The following is a 16866-nucleotide window of genomic DNA, read 5'->3' on the forward strand; positions in this document are numbered from 1 at the left end:
CTTGGAGAAAAAGGGGAGGAGAAAAAAAACGCTGTACAGATGCCAAGTCCAGGACACTTAAATTAGAGGGGTAGCTAAGCAAGGAGGCATGTTTCAGTTTTAGAGAGAGCTGCAATTTTCAGACTTGACCTCAAGCAGTTGGCATTGTAGCATTGTCAGGTGGCGAAAATAAGTCTCAGGGTTACCAAATGGGAATTTAAAAGTGTACATAGTCTGCTGACGTCCAACCTCGTGTCGTTTACTCAAATCTCTGCTGAGCTGAGAATCTACATTTTCAGTCACTGCTGTCCCCAAAGTGCCACTCCGCCTCCAAGGCACAGGTGGAGCAGCCATGTCCACTGGCTCTGCTGTAAGTGATGCTGAGGACTATGAGACATGCCACAGGAAGGCCGTCACCTCTCTGGAGAGGAGCGCACGGAAGATTACCTACTATAATACCAACCGGTATTCGGATGAGGAGTTGGAGGACGACGGCGTAGAGGAGAGGATCAAGAATGAGCGCAAACTCTCCAAAGCGCACCAGAAGGAAGCGCGCCAGTCGCAGAGGAACGCGGCCAACGCCAGGGAGAGGGCGCGGATGAGAGTGCTGAGCAAAGCGTTCTCCAGACTAAAAACCAGCCTGCCCTGGGTACCAGCTGACACCAAACTGTCGAAATTGGACACGCTTCGACTCGCCTCGAGCTACATCTCTCACCTGAGACAGCTTCTGCAGGATGACCGGTTCGGGAACAGCTTTGCGCACCCAGTCAACCTGGTATGAAGATATAACTTCTTACCAAATAACATCAACAAATTGAAAATACTTTAATATCATTCAAATTGTATACTGAGCTCATAATGCAATGTGTTGGATATGTTTCTTTACTGCTAATCCTGCTGTCTTTTGCTTAAACAGACCTGGCCATTTATGATGACAGGCCGACCAGAGGACAGCCAAGGCATCACTGTAAGACTGTGCGGAGCAACAGCATAGGACTCTCTTCTTCAAACACCAGCTTTGGTTATTGTAGAGCCTGCAGACATTATGAAACCCTCCTGTCCAGTGTCCATCTTTGGAAAACTGTCAGCATGTGTCCAAATCAATGACTTTGAACTCAACCTTTAATCAACTGAGGATTGTGTATTTCAGAGCATGTCAGTTAGAGCAATAAATACTCTAAGTTTGTTCAGATATACTTTTTTTGTGTGTGCATGTTAATTCGTATTATGGTATGTTTACACTGTGTGTAAGCTCATTTCTGTTGGTTTTAAACTCTGGATTTGGCTTTTACAAACTTCAGTGTCACGACTTGCTTTATCATTTTATTGACTACTGGACAGTGTTACAGATATTCTGGTTGATCACAATACATTATTGATACAGTGTAAAGCTCGGCCTGTAGGTAGTAGCAGTCTTCCATTTTTACTTATCTGCATAGATTGACAGGACCTAGAGTGCATTTCACAAAATCACCTCACAACTCAAAGTCTGTTTTGCTACTTTGAATGTATTGCCATCACCAAGCTGAAATGTGCTGCAAGATTCTTCTGTATTGTAGGTCTACAGTATTTATTGCATTTGTGATATGTTTGTCCTTTGATATTTTTGCATTTCAGATAAAATGTGATTAATAATGGTTGTCTTCTCTTCCTGTGTTAAATCAAATCAAAACTATTCCCTCAGTGATTTAGTTTTTTACTTCATTTATTAAGACTCACTTGAAATGCACAGAAAACAAATCCATGAATTTTGATAGTGTAAATATCTGTGGGGATTGCAGCACCCATATTCTGTGAAAAGCAGACACAAAAATGTTTGCTATTTGTGCCATTTGAGCATGTAACCAAACACTAAGTGTGCAATTTGAAAACTGTTTACAGATCGATATTTAATTAGAAAACTGTTTGGTTCGGTTTTATTCTCTCATAATCAAACAACACATATAACACTTATTCACAAAACAATGAACATATGTTGTATTAAATCACTTACTGTAGGCCTATTACAAGACTTTTACAAATCTTTTATTATTTTTTTAGCTGAAAAATACACACCATCATAACTGCTAAATGTGAAAATCCATCATAAAAGGTATAAATTAATGACACCTACAAAAAAAAAGTTGCTGTAGTTTTTCAACTTTATTTGTATTGTGGTTCCAACTCTTATCTTTCAGCAAGACTCTGGAGATCTGGAGCAATGTCATCAGACGGAATGCAGTTGTTCATATTTCAGTCAAAACAAAATAACTTCACAAAGCATTGGTCAAAAGTTCAGATAGAAGCAGAAGTTCACTCACACCCCACTTGCACATCACACTTGCACAAACACACACACACACACACACACACACACACACACACACACACACACACACACACACACACACACACTCATGAACATCCACACTTAGCAGACAGAGCATAATGTACGACAGTGATCTCTTGATCTACGAGTCCTTTTATTTAGTTAAACCCCAAGATGATGTGAGTACATCCATGGTCTGGTGGGACAGACTGACAAAGTACTTGAGATGAAGAAAGAGACGAAGAGAGGAGAAAGAGGAAGAGTTTTCATCAGGTTCGTGTAGAGTCGCAGCTGTTGGCGTGTTGGGGAGTTTCCCAGAACTCTGAACTGCTCTCCTGGGAGAAAGCAGCCACTCTGCTGGACCCGGACAGCTAATGAGCTGCCTTCTCACACTCAGTCTGCCTCTGTTCTCGCACCATACGCTTCAAATGTGGCATAGAGGGAAAGCAACTTGTAAATGTCCAATGTGCATCTTGACTGCACTGAAAATGAGGTGTCATTAGTCAAAACATGGCATGTCAACCGAATGATGATGTTTGGGGCTGGCTTACGCGCAATGAGCTGATCTCTCGGAGTGAACTCTGGGAAATAAGACAACAGATAGTGTGTGCCAATTTACGGCCAAAGCTGGCTGGAGCAACACAGACACTGCTAAGATGAACATACTGTATATGTTGCTGCAGCAGGTTTCATTGAAGCTCATGCAGTTTGTAATGTTACATGAGTGGCATCTAGTGGTGAGGAATGTGAACAGCAAACCCATGGTAATCACTTTTACGGTAATATAACGTTGCCTTTAAAAAATATGTATTCAAATTACAGTTTTAAGACTTTAATTGTTTTAAGATTTCTCTTTAAGTCTCTTCTTTCGTGATACTAGTGCAGCAATATGATTGTTCTGTCAAATTTCAAGATACTGACACTAACTGCTTTAACATTTCCCAAAACAAGCAAATTAACAAGTGGAATAATCTTACACTAGCTGGCAGAATTTGTACTTAAAAAAATAAGTCAAGTTAAAATAGATGACAACATGACTAGTATGAGAAACTAAAGGAGGAGACATCAGCGGGCATTGTACATGTCATAGGAAAATCACAGGCGTAGATAATAACATTAATGATGGCTGTATGTAGCTGCTTCTGCATGCTGGCTCACTGGGACGCTTGAGTAAAACCATTGTTAATGTTATAACTGACACCTGTGCTTTACTGTGACAAGTCAGAATGTCTGCTGTGAAAAGGGCCCTTAGATTTCTAGAGTAAAAACGGTTGAGTTTACCAAGACAAGGACAATGAGAGGATTTGTTTGTAGATAAAGAAAATTAAAAACAAGTAAAAGCAAGTGCCTGATTTTGAACTGCTTAAGTGTTGAACTAATGCAATAACATTTGCCTCTTTGCTACCTATAAGCAGGTTTAATGAAATGCAATGGTTAAATACAAATATGAGCTGGCATACGGTATGTCTACTTGAGGACACGGGATTACAATGCGTGGCCTCTCACATTACACGTTTTCTTTTGTCCAGCAGAGGTCAGTATATCTTCACAATGGTCAACATGGTCACAAGAGAATGAGACACTTACTGCGTTCCTTGCATTGTGCAGTATATTGGGATTAGGAAGCCTCAGTATTACATTGATTTTCCTTGTTTTTTTCTTCATACATGGCTACCAAACATCAATTGTTAAATTCACTTCTTTTTTTTTTAAACAAATACAATTACAAATACATGTCCTTTTGCTACTTGTTTGCTTTGCTCACAGTAATATATTGTCTGGTTTAATTAACATTATCTATGTTTGTATCTCTTTTTTAACCGTTCAGATATTAATTTAATTCATGCAGAACACATTGCTTTGATATAAAATTGCATCGTCAGCCATCAGGGCTTGTTTTGGTACGGCTGAAACATTTTTCTTTTGTAGAAGAATTTCCATGAACAGGAAGGAACTATAGGTCCAAAGCCAACATCGGGGGGTTCAGCGAGGCTGCCTTTGTAGCTGCCCCAAAAGCACTAACTTTAGGCCTTACAGTCTGCAGGAATCCAGCCTTGACGCTTTGAGCTTTCCAAACCAACTTTCAGCGTGTTTGTTATTCAATATCCAGTCACTCAATACCACTAATGAGAAAGGGATATGTAAATCCTGAACTATTTCAATCCCGTTTGCCTAACCTATACACTTCCTCATGGGGAGATTAGTTCCTCTGCTATGTCCAGGCTTTGTTTAGAAAATACATTCTTTCCAGGTATGAACATTTTGACCCCTGAACCTGAACTGTCATCCTAAAACATAAATGTAAGGGTACAGTTGGGCTATTGGTTTTCTACAAATTGCCATAATTATAATTATTGTAGTGGGAGTGTAGTGCAACATGGATGTGGATGTAGTTTTTGGATAACCAGCACTCACTTAGTTTTGCCTAACATCTCCAGGAATGTGGTCATGAACTGAGGAGCCAGAAATGTAGGCCTAAGGATACTTGTAACACATCCAAAGCTGGACTTGGACTGAAGGACATGCTGGGAGAAAGTGTTTGTTTTGCTGAAGGTTAAATGATACTGACACTTTATGTGTGCATCTGTGTAAGTATTTCATTTTATTCTTTTCAAGCACACACATAGTTCTGTGAATGTTACAATTACTAAAAAACAAATATTTTAACTTCTTGCTGTTATTTGCCAAGAAACACTTTTTTTTCTTCAATTAACTGAATTACTATTCTCACTAATAAAATATACTAAATGATGTGATTTAAAGACTGAGGCTGAATCTCATTTAGCGTAGCAAACTAGAGACTTTTCAAAACATTTCAATTAAGAACATGGTTGCAAATATATATGTACAGGACTGTGTAGAGCACAAAACAAGACTTTCGTAATTTTTAAATCAATTCTTTAAGCCGAAAATACTTACATTTATGGGTCTCTCTGGTTGATCTGGTCGCCATTGATGCCGGCTGCGCGGTGTATTCTGGGTACCCATTGCTTTCAAGTAAGCTCGCGACTTTGCTTAAAACTAAGGGGTATCTACCCCTTCCCCTTAGCCCTACTCATCGATCAAAATGAGAATTGGGCTAGCCCTTACTCTCACGTGAACGCGCAAAACTAAGGGGAAGGGGTAAGACAGAGAAATGAGACGCAGCCCAAGACTGGCAATGTTTTTACAAATCCCATGAAGAGCCTAACCAACAGTGTCGTAGTCTGTCAATAGTGTCAATAGTCTGACACTTAACCCAAAAGCCCATACTAACGAAAAGCCCTTACTAAATTTAAATCTTATATTTATTTTTTACTTTAATTTCTTTAAAGCCTTATTTTTTTCTAAAACAGCTGGGCACTGTGATTGTTTAGCAAATGTCACTCAAACTGGAGATTTGTTGCGCTTGTGAATATTTCCGGCAGCAGCACTCCAAATAAACTACAGTGACCATGTTTACCAAATGAAGGAATATGTCACCGTGTGCAACAATGTGGGAACAGTAACAACAATGGAGGTCTATGGCACAGAGGAATGTAATAAGCTCGATCAGGCTTTGGCTACACATACACGTATTGTTAGTTTTGGTCTTTTAATTGGATTTGTTGATAAAAATATAGAATATCACCAGCCTTATCTTTAATTCAATGTAAACCCCCCAAGTCAAGTATAAAAAAAAATACCCCAAAATCAAATGTCATGCTGTTTTGTGCAGGATATTGGTAATTTGCTGTTCATACATGCATGTGTGCATATGCCCTCTGGTGAGTAAGTGTGACTGAGATAGAGAGACAGAGGCAGAGAGACGGAGATCTGACTTCCTGTTACTCTGTGGAGATGACACACTCTTCTGTTAGATAGGTGATTGGGTTACAGTGCAGGACTGGCAGCCTCCTCTCAGGAGAGAATGGAGGCTCTTTGTGGTAGGATGAGCTGGACACTCTGAAAGGAAAGGTCGAGCCAAACGGGGGGGGGAAAGAGTAGAAGAAAATGGGAGGGAAGATGCATAAATTGGTGAGGAGGGGTAAGGACGGTTCTAGGAGGGGAAGGTTGACAAAACAATAGCCACACAAGCCCCGTGGCCCTCTTTCGCCCTCGTCCTCCATTGTCTCCAAACTGAACTGCCGTGTGTTGGCTGAGACAGTTGCTGAGCTGTTTGGGTTGTGTCCTGCTGCTGCCAATGGCAGCCTAGAAGAAACAGATATTTGTGTTTGTTCTCAGGGCATGGGGAGCTAGCCCAGTCCTGTTTACAAGGTCTGGGCGGTGCCCCCCTGGCCTATTATCTTGCCCTCGCCTTTCTGTCTCTCTCACAAAGAGATTAACACCACTAGGTTCTTTCAGTGGGCTTGTTTTACGTACACACTGCATACTTCTCCCATTGTGTCTGAGTTTCTGGATGTGTAAGGTGTGCTCTAAGATATGCTCTTGCAGACATGCAAACAGTTAGGCTGTACATACAAATAAAGGTAAAAATCATGTTATTTGTGAAAGATTTTTTTTTTATTTTGGTGTTGACTACTCAGAGGGGGAAATTAAAGTTGTTGTTGTTGAAGGCCTTTTTTGTTTTCAGAAATTTTATCTAGATGATAATAACTAATAAAGGGCAAGTTACATCATTAATATTGACTGGAAGTTTGAAATATCAAAAAATATAAAAACTGGATATCAGTCAATAAATGAAAAATATCAACACAAACACTTTTGTTATTAGTAGATTCCATTGGGACACTTGTATTTCTGTGCAGCATTAATGAGGTCAACAGAAAACTGGTTCTATCGCTCCTCCAGTCTCCCTCCGGTGGCACATTCTCCCTGAGTTCATCTTCTGACATTACAAAGACGGCCACAACTTGACAATGGAGATAATATTTTCCCTTCACAATGGCTCCCAGTCTCCGCTCTGGGCGAAGGCTCAGTGGCTGTAAGTAGCCTGGGTTTTCCCATCCCTGTCAGACAGCGGCCCAGCCCAGTGGAGAAATGAGTCCCCAGGTTGCTTAAAGGCCCAACCTGTCAGCGGTCCAGAGGGATTAGCCATTCACAGCCTCCATATTGTTCTCCAGGCCACAATAGGCTGCATGGGGCCTGGCCCTTTGTCATCAACTCTGTTGTGAACTTCTGCTAGGGCAACAAAAGTGTAACACACCTGCAACTATGGATTAGAACTTTTTCTTACCCTCTTTTTTCTCCTCTCTTGTCCTTTACTTTTTCTTTTCTGACACATTTCCCATGGCAGTGTTGGCCACATCAAAAGTGATCTTTTAGACAAAAAAAAAAGTTTTCTGGTCACACCAGCTAAGATGGACAAGCTAAAGTATTATTTTTCCTTTTTTAATTACTGTTGGCTTGTTGTGTACAGATGCTTACCTGTGAAACAGGTAGTTTTATTTTTCATATTTCTATATTAATATGCTGAAATAACAGTTTTACAGGAGTCCATCATTTCAATCAATCTATGTACCAAATGATTTTACAAGTCCAAATAAATGTCAGGAAGGATATCTTTTCCAGGCATCAGTCTTATTTTGACATCACCTTTAACCTTGTGGAGAAAATATTCTGTCAAGGGTCTCTGATGGCCACATCCAAGCAACTAAATCCCAATTTCAACCTTTTTTCTAAGAGGCTTGAACTTTCCATGACCACATCAGAAATCAAAGTAATTTCACGGTCATCGTGTAGAACGTGATGTCCTTTAAAATCTCAGAGGAAGACAGAAATGTATTGAGATGTGGTCTCTTATCTTGTTTTTGTTTTTGAAGAACGCGCAGTCTGCACAGGTGCAACAAATAATGCCGGTATTTTACATTTTTCAAAAGAGATAGATATGTTTTGTGTTACTGCAGTGATATTTGTTGCTTTACAAAGACTTCCTCGTCGTTACAACACTTCCCGTCATTTTCCTTGATCTTGATCACAGTAAAAACGTACTCTCTCCCATTACTCATGTTAATGTTGTTGAACTTTTGGGCTGAGTTCAGGTCGAGATTTGTTACACAGGTGAACCCTTGTGTCTCATTTACACAGCAGCATGAATAACTTAACACCACCATATCAAACGTTGCATCGACGGGGGGAATACACACACGTCCACATATTTCACAATTCAAATCAATTTTAATTAATTACGAGGACATTTTTGTCAAATTAATGTATTTTATTAGCATGTCTTTTGGTTTCTAAAACTGATTAAAGTATGTGCTAACAAGAACTCAGTTCAGTATTGGGGGAGATTGATAGTTTTTTTTTCTTTCTTACTCACCCAGAGTAAAACCCACATTTTAATATATTTACAGTATGTATTTTGTTAAACCTGGCTTTCAAGTTAAAGTTTGATCTTATTTATCTATATTTGTTATTTAATTGTTAAGAAAGAAAGAGTAGACTACGTATTATATTTAAAAAAAATACTATCTTTACTAGTATACCTAGACACATCACAAATCATTTTGTAATTATTCAGTCTTTTTGTGTATTTGTGAAAACTTAAAAAAAATAAAAATTCAAGCTATTATTATTATTATTATTATTAATACCTTTTGTCCCTAACTTTAAGCACAGTGGCTACTTGATCGCAAATACATTCTAACAAAGTTAGGCAAAGCCCGATACACCTTCAAGCTACACAAATAGTATGAAAAACAAGGTATTCATCCACCAGTTTGTATGATTCTGAGTCAGTAGATTTCCCCCATCCCAAACTATCCCTTTAGGCCAATAGTTAGAGACCTTCAATCAGACATCATATCTTCAGGATTAGTTTTATGGTGCATCCAATTCCAAATTGCTGAAGAGGGGATTGTCATTAGGGCACATGATGGTCTCTTTGGGCTAACCTTAGGGTCACCATCATACAACGAGACACAGCTGACAGCGACACTCAGCCAGTTAACACTGTTTGATGGATCACCTGTGTGTGTAAGCGTGCGAGTGTGCACACAGGTTTGTGTGTGTGTGTGTGTGTGTGTGTGTGTGTGTGTGTGTGTGTGTGTGTCCCTGGAGAGCCTCTATGGCTGGATGGTGTATCAGATGGCACGTTAATTACTCAGCCTTCAAAAGAGGGCTGTCCTGGGTAGAAGTGAGTGGAGGGCTGATGGCTGTGTGGTGGTCAGAGAGGCTGCCCGTGGGGAATAGGCGTGGAGATGAGTGACACATGTGGAGGTCTACATGCATATACAGTGATCACACAGACATGCAACCCATCACACAGGTGAGCAATCGGGTTGTTCTCATCATAAAGTGATACAAGGCTCGCTCTTAGTATCTTTTCCTGTAGGTTGCTTCTTCATATTTCGAGTGTCAGTATCAGTGGCACTACTAGAAAATTAAACAGCAAATGAATATGTTTACTGAATAATTCAATTAAGCTGAAATCACCCTGAGCAGAAGGTAGAAAGGGTTAGGACATGATGTATTAAAATATTGCAGATTTTGAGTGGTTTAAACCCGCAATAATTAATTATTCAGCCACTTGGGGGCATATTATCACCTTGGAACAGTTGTCTATTCACACATCCAACAGAAACGTAGAAATGTTAGCATTCATTTGGCCATCTGACACGTCCAATATTCACTCATCTTTTAGCCATTTTTTTGGTCTCTACCAACTCGAACAACGAAAAAATCTGGCTCTTTAAATGCTAAATTCTCTACTATGTTCCTCAACTACAGTTTAGTCGCTAACTTTGTCTGCTGTTTGGTGCCAGGCAGGTAAAGCACAGCGGGTTTTTAAAGCTTTTCAAACTAAAAACAGCTGCTGTGCTGCCTTAAAAATGAAACTTTGAGAGCGATGAGTGGACCAAAACAGTGAAGTTGAGGGCCGGAAAAGCAAAACAGTGAGCTGAAATATGCTACAATACTACCCAGAGCTAAAAACTGCAGTCGGGTAATAATTCTCTCTGGGTTCTTCACTACAAGTGACACCTTTAACATTATACACAGTCATTTGATGCCTTGGTATTGTAAAAAAAAAAAAAGTAAATACATTTGATTATAGCAGCTTTAAACTCTATGCATCTTTATAAACTTTTTTTCTGTAGTCAACAAACAGGACTGTTGAGATGGACACCGGCCTTTGACCCCACCTGGCCCTGTCCATCCCCCTGCTTTTCTGTCTGCTACCCCATCACACCCATACACAGAGCTTAAAGTTCCCAAAGCCCTCTCAGACCCCCTTCTTCTGTCCGTCAGATCAAAGCTTGCCGGAGGTTGAGAGGGACCTGACCCATGGGAGAGGCGGAGGACCCTGCTGTTTGGCTAGTCGGCGGTGTGGAAAGAGACAAACAGGCAGCTCCAAGGACAGCCAGAGACCCCCCCTCCCCCCGGCTGATGGAGCCCTAGATCCATGGAGGCTTCTCAAGGCCATGCATGACAGAAGAGGTCGTTTGTTCTGTCATCATAGAAAGACATACTCACACACACACTTGAAAAGACGCACAGCGTTTCTCTCACTGTCTCTTCCTTCTCTGCATCAGTAAGACACACACACACACACACACACACACACACTCCTCTATCACTACATCAAAGACACGCTCAGTGCCTTGCTCCCATGGTTTGTGTCCCATGGTTACCATGCAGACATTTTTCATCCATCATCTTTCTCCCACTGTCTGGGCCCGTGACACTGATTCATTCATTCAACTAATATCAGGGTAACTGTTCTGTAGTTGTTTATACATGAACATTTTATAACGTTTCTCTGATCCATATCAAAACTTTGAAAAATGGATGCAGTTCAAAAATATGAATTTACAGTTACCCCAAATGTGATTAATCATTCAACTCCACCTATTTTGACTTTTTCAGTCATCATTATTGATATAAAAATCACGCATTGGGAACCAAATCAGTAATGAAATACAGTACATTGCATCCTTGGAGCATTAAAGATGTGAGCTGTGTGTGCCTGTGCCAGAGTCAGTGTGACCTGCAGTATTTGTGATCATTTCATCACACTGAATAAAAGCTCATCATCCAAACACCAGTAACTGCTTTACCTGCAATTCCAGAGAGTTGAGCCAAACTGATATTTTTTATTTATATAACTCTATAAATATTGAATTTCATACATCGAAACTACTAATATTTGCCACTGTGCTGTGGCAAATATATAAGGTCATTATTTGTTTAACAAATATTTTTTCAGCCTCTTATTTCTATGTTTTTCACCCCATCATGCATCTTTCTTGCACAGTGAATCTTCCAGCCTGTGGCGTTGATTAATCTGCGTGATAATGAAGACACGCCACAAACCCTGGTGGGTGTGTAATCACCATAATCATTTAATAATTATGTTGTATTCATAAGGAGTGGATGTTTCATGATCTGTTTACTTGCCTTATCTCCACTTGATTAGATCTAATCACTCCTCAGTAATGCAAAGTTGTTTTATATAATACTTGTAGCTCTGATGAATTTGTAATTTGCCATTTCCTTTATACTGGAGTGGACAGTGATGGCTCATTTGCATCTATATTGCAAAAAAAAACTAAATAATATCTAATGTCAACAATCATAGGCTTGTATTTCACAATCTCTCTTAGCGAAGAACCATAAAATACAGTTTTACAGCATGAAATTTCCTTTTGAAATCCCAGGGACACCTGATGCTTGTTTGAGCTACTTCATGCGTCTCATACTAGCCTCCTCTGCGTTTTTATTAAGCACCGTGCAATTTCAGACCCCATGTTCCCCTGTCTGCTCCCTCTGCCTCTGGTGTGCAACAAAAAGACACACTGTAGTTCCACTCATTGACTTCCCCACACTTCCCTGTCTCTCCTCTTTCGTTTACAAGGTGACAAAGCTCGCCGCGGTGTCTCAGTGCAGCTGGCATCCCCAGTAAACGGAGGGCTCCCATGTGATCTATCTGCATGGCGCTCATGTTATCTCCAGTGAGGGCATTTAAAGCTCTATGTCTTTTCCACATGGCCCAGACTAGTTTAATTACCCCTGCCTCAGCTGTGGCTATGAACGCCCACCACTCTGGTTCACTATGTGGGAACCAGGATGGAGGAGGACAGGGGTCAGAGCCCTGCTGCATATGCTAATTCTAATACACGTTAATACAATATGTTAAAAAAAAAAAAAAAAAAAAAAAAAAGTTTGGAGAGAATGGCAAATTCTATTGTATCATGTTGCATTCGATTCTAATTGAATATACATATCTCCATTCATATACACATTTTATTATTCATATTGAATTGATTTTGCTGTAACCATACACTAAAATGTACTTATTCTCTAGCAAATCACAAAAATATATGTACAAAACAATAGAAAGAAAAGAATACCAACATATGCATACAGCACATCTGCTTGCACACATACAAGCACTTATAGGCTGCGTACCTGATACGCAAATATTTACTGTCCTGCTTTCCATATATTTATTTTTTTCCGACACTAATTCTTATTTCATTTACATTCTACAGTTTAAATCTATACAAAGTCTTACTTGTCCACGATTCTTTGCAGTTACAGTAACATATCATTTCATAACATTAATGTACTTTAAAAGATCACCCCATTTGGTCATAAAATGATCACCCCTTTCTCTCCTTCTGAGTTAGTTTTTTTTTTTAAATGAGCCAACCTTGTTATTGTTTTTTTAATTTTAAAACATCAACTCTGAGATGTGAGGACTATTGAGCAGTTCAGGTCTTTAATTTGCCACAAATGCATCTTATACTCTGCTTAATTAATCTGCAATGATCCATGCCATAACATAAGCTACTGGCTCACAACCATTTTTGGCTTGAGACTCTTTAAAACAAGAGTAAGTCAAGTCATGACTTTTTTTTAAGGTTGGGTATTTCTGTGAGCTGTGAGCATTTCAAGCAAGCAAAGAGTGATTTGATTGAGTTTTTGATTTGAGTTTGAATAACTTTTAGAGGCAAAACAATGCTTTATGTTACAAGAAAAAGGCAAAGATAAACATCCCCAAAAAAAATGTACATATTTTTATGAAGCAAAAAATAGTTTTGTTCATCTTTCCTAACGTGGTAATCATCTCACGACCCCTCACATCTATCTTACTGCTTTATTTAGTAAAAATGCATGAACCTGAAACACACAAACACCCATGTATACAGTACATGTGCAAAAGCAACAGAAGAAATATCAGGTGAAAAAAGAATGTAGTTTGCCCTAACAAGAACCACCCAGTGTTGTGTGTTAATACGATACTGCAGGCTTGGCTCGGCCTGTGTCAGGTCTTCTCTGGCTCTGAGCAGTAGGAGAAGGTGAGACACTCTAATAGGATCAGCCAGTATGACCTTTTCACTCCTCGCCTCTCCCTCCTCCATTGCCCTCCCCTCACCCCTGTCGCCCTCCCCCTCCATTCCCTCTTGGCATCGTTGGCGCTGGGTGGCACCCAAGAGCCACTCGGCCGACGGGTAGGGTTACAGCAGCCGGGGCCTCGGCTCACATGTTTTAACAATTTCCTCCGTCCTCTGTGAAATTATGCAAATATTTTAGTCCAGTTTCCTTGAGTCTGGCACACCAATTAAGAGTGTCTGTTTGGTTTTTCATGACAGCTGTTGAGGAGGCTTGCAGACAGTCAGGCATTGCGCTGGAGGTGAAGGGCTCCTACCAAGCAGGCCTGGACCCAGATGTAGCGCATGCTGATACACAGGAGAGCTGCAGTGCACATAGGGAAGCGCTACTGATGAGGTGAGACTGGGGCATAAAAAAGAGGGGAAATGTTGGGAGAAATTGGCTGACAAATGAAGTCTGTGAGATGGAGAGGTGATGCTGACAATGGAGGGAGAAAAGAAAACCTAGTGATAGCGACAAGGACAGAAAGAGATGAAGATATGGAGTGGAAGGGGAATTGATACTTTTCAAAGCTAACAGATTATAGAAGAATAACAGGCCTTTGACTTTGTCTTTATTTCAAGGTAACCTCCTGTGAGTGGCTTTCAATGCAACGGCAGAAAGGAGGCCTGCCAATCTGCCTTGATGATGAACACTGCTCCTCCAGCAGCAGGTAAGGTCATATCTGCTATTTCTGCATGTAAAAGCACGGAGGTCAAAAACTTTAAGCAGGCCCCCGGCTGGGTGTACTGGCTTCTTCTGCATTTCTAATCAGTCCCCCACCAATGCTCTGTCTGACTTATTTTTATTCCCTTTTCTTCCATCTCTGTAAAGACTGGTCATGTCCAATGCAGGAAAACTTGATCTAAGGTCCTAAAGGCTATCAAGTCCACTCTTCCTCACTGGAAGTCCATCTTTGCTTTAAAGACTCACTGGCTCCAGAAATTCTCCATCGTGTTGAAGAATTTGATCCAGGGGATTGTGCTGTCTGGATAAATGTTCACTGAGCTCTATAAGGGGAATGGATTGAGGTCACGGCACTAAAGCATCTCCCTCAGTTCAAAGGTGGGCATGAACGTGAGTCCTGAAGACAGATTCATCTTGGTCAGGAGAAAACCTCTTGAAAGGAGGGCATGTAATCGCAATGTGGAGCGTAACGGACCATATCGTTATTAAATGGTATTGTTAAAGGAAATAGGAGAGAGGTCAAATTTGATGTAAGCCGCCCTATTGTGACATGTGAGACGAGCCCTTCACTAATGCTGGTGATAGATATAGGGTTAGCTTTGATGAGCTTATCCATCACTATAAATAATAGTATAGATGTCATCTTATTTCTGCTCACGTCCCTTTCTATGTCCTTTTTAAAATGTTAACTCTAATAAACTATTATAGAAAAACAGTCGTATGTTATTATAATAAGATCTTCTCAACATTTTGTGTTGCATGACATTTTTTGAAGCAAAATGCAAGGTCAAAAACCTATTTAGATTAAGTTTCTTAAAGCAACAGTTCAACATTTTTGGGAAATGCCTTATTATATTTCTTGCAGAGAGTTAGATGAGAAGACTCATGATACCACACTCTGTTGAATATACAACTACAGCTAGCAGCTGGGTAGCTCAGCTTTGCACAAAGACGGGAAAGAGGGGGAAACAGCAAGGTTAGACAGGCTAGACAAATAAACACATTTTGTCTTTTAATTCATTCAACAACTGAAGTGTAAAAACAAAAATGTTTCACTCTAAGAAGTCACTGCTTCCAGCCAAGAAATAGTCCAACACATAACCCCCGGTTTAGATTACAATTGTTGTAAAAATTAAGCAAACAAGATATATGTTAACTGGAGAGCTTTAGAGGTGCTGGTAGGGTTGATTTAGTTACTTTCATACAGAGCCAGGCATAGATGTTTCCTTGTTTCCAGTTTCTATGCTAAGCTAACCGTCTACTGGCTGTAGCTTCATATTTACCGTACAAACACAATCTTCTCGTCTAACTCTCAGCAAAGAAGTGCATTTACCAAAATGTCTTACTATTTCCTTAAAACTTTGAGTTGTTAACTAAGAATAGGTTTCTTGAAAGCTCTTCAAATATGTCCTGCAACGTTATCTCAGCTGCCCAACTCTTTCCATTCCTTTTCCTTCAATAAGTACCTTAATTCCTATCCTTTGTTTGTCTGTTGCTTCATCTGACTCTTCAATCTGTCCAACCCCCCTCATAATTTCCTCCCTCTCTTCCCCCATTTCTAAACTCTCCTCTCTGTGGTGTCTCCCAGAGATCTTAGTGTGGCCCAGCTTTTCTGCTCCAGGTGGTCTGCAGCCAGCCACCTGTGTTGTCTTTGTGGCGCTGTCATCTGTCTCCGGGCAGGCTTTGTGGGGTTGCCAGTGTGAGGACAGGCCTGGTGAGCACCGATGATGGAGATAGTGCTTTCTGCTGCTGCTTCTCCCAGACTCTCACAGGACTCCAGTGTTGCCGCACACAAGGAGCAATGTTTACAACCCCAGCCAAAGTCCCACAGAAAAATCCTGGGAAATGTTTTTTTTTTTTTCTGGTCTTCATGCCAAAATGTTTGTGGAATGGTATTTGTAAGAAGGAAAAGTTTTACGGAGGTAGACCAGCCAAAAGAGAAGCTCGTCCACACATTTGTCCTAAGAGGAGCCTTAACCAAGAGTATTGTGAATGTGCAGCATCACATTGACCACATTAATTCATATGCATGTACATTATTCTGTTTTTCTATAAGTATGTGTGGGTTTTTCTCCACAACATCACAACAAAATCCATAAAGCATAAAACCTGATCCAGGACTATACGTATGATCTCCTGCATTTAAAGTTATAGACACAAAGTATCACACCCGTTCTTAGCCCCAAACTAATGCATTTTTCTTAATCTCCACTTGAGGGAAACATCATGCAGCCATAGCAGCTATTTGTTTCTCTGCCACGCAGCTTGGAGTAAAGATGCATCTGATGAGAAGGAGCTATTGTAGGTTTGAAAAAGATGCCATATTCATTTTTCGGGGCTTTATTGATTAATCTGCTGATTATATACTCAGTTAATTGATGAATAAAACAGCCCAAGCTGATATCTTCAATTTAAAAGCTTGAACTACTACATTTTTGGTCTTCTTGCTGGACAAAATGACTTAAATGTTGAATTTATTATCATAATAATATTTGCCAGTTCATTTTCTGCCAATCAAGTTAACAATTAGTCAAAAGATTATTTCATCTCTATAGATATTTCTGCAAAGTTTCCGTGGAGTTCCTATTGGTCAAAAT

General features: G+C 40.1%; 1 protein-coding gene across 1 annotated transcript; it reads left to right on the forward strand.

Moving 5' to 3' along the window:
* Positions 1-331: 331 nt before the first annotated feature.
* Positions 332-760, forward strand: msc (musculin (activated B-cell factor-1)). The gene has a single exon (XM_078281195.1). It carries the CDS (start codon positions 332-334, stop codon positions 758-760), a length of 429 nt encoding a protein of 142 aa, XP_078137321.1.
* Positions 761-16866: the final 16106 nt, after the last annotated feature.

The sequence above is a fragment of the Sander vitreus genome, chromosome 22 (assembly GCF_031162955.1).
Source record: "Sander vitreus isolate 19-12246 chromosome 22, sanVit1, whole genome shotgun sequence".
NCBI classification, from domain to species: Eukaryota; Metazoa; Chordata; class Actinopteri; order Perciformes; family Percidae; genus Sander; species Sander vitreus.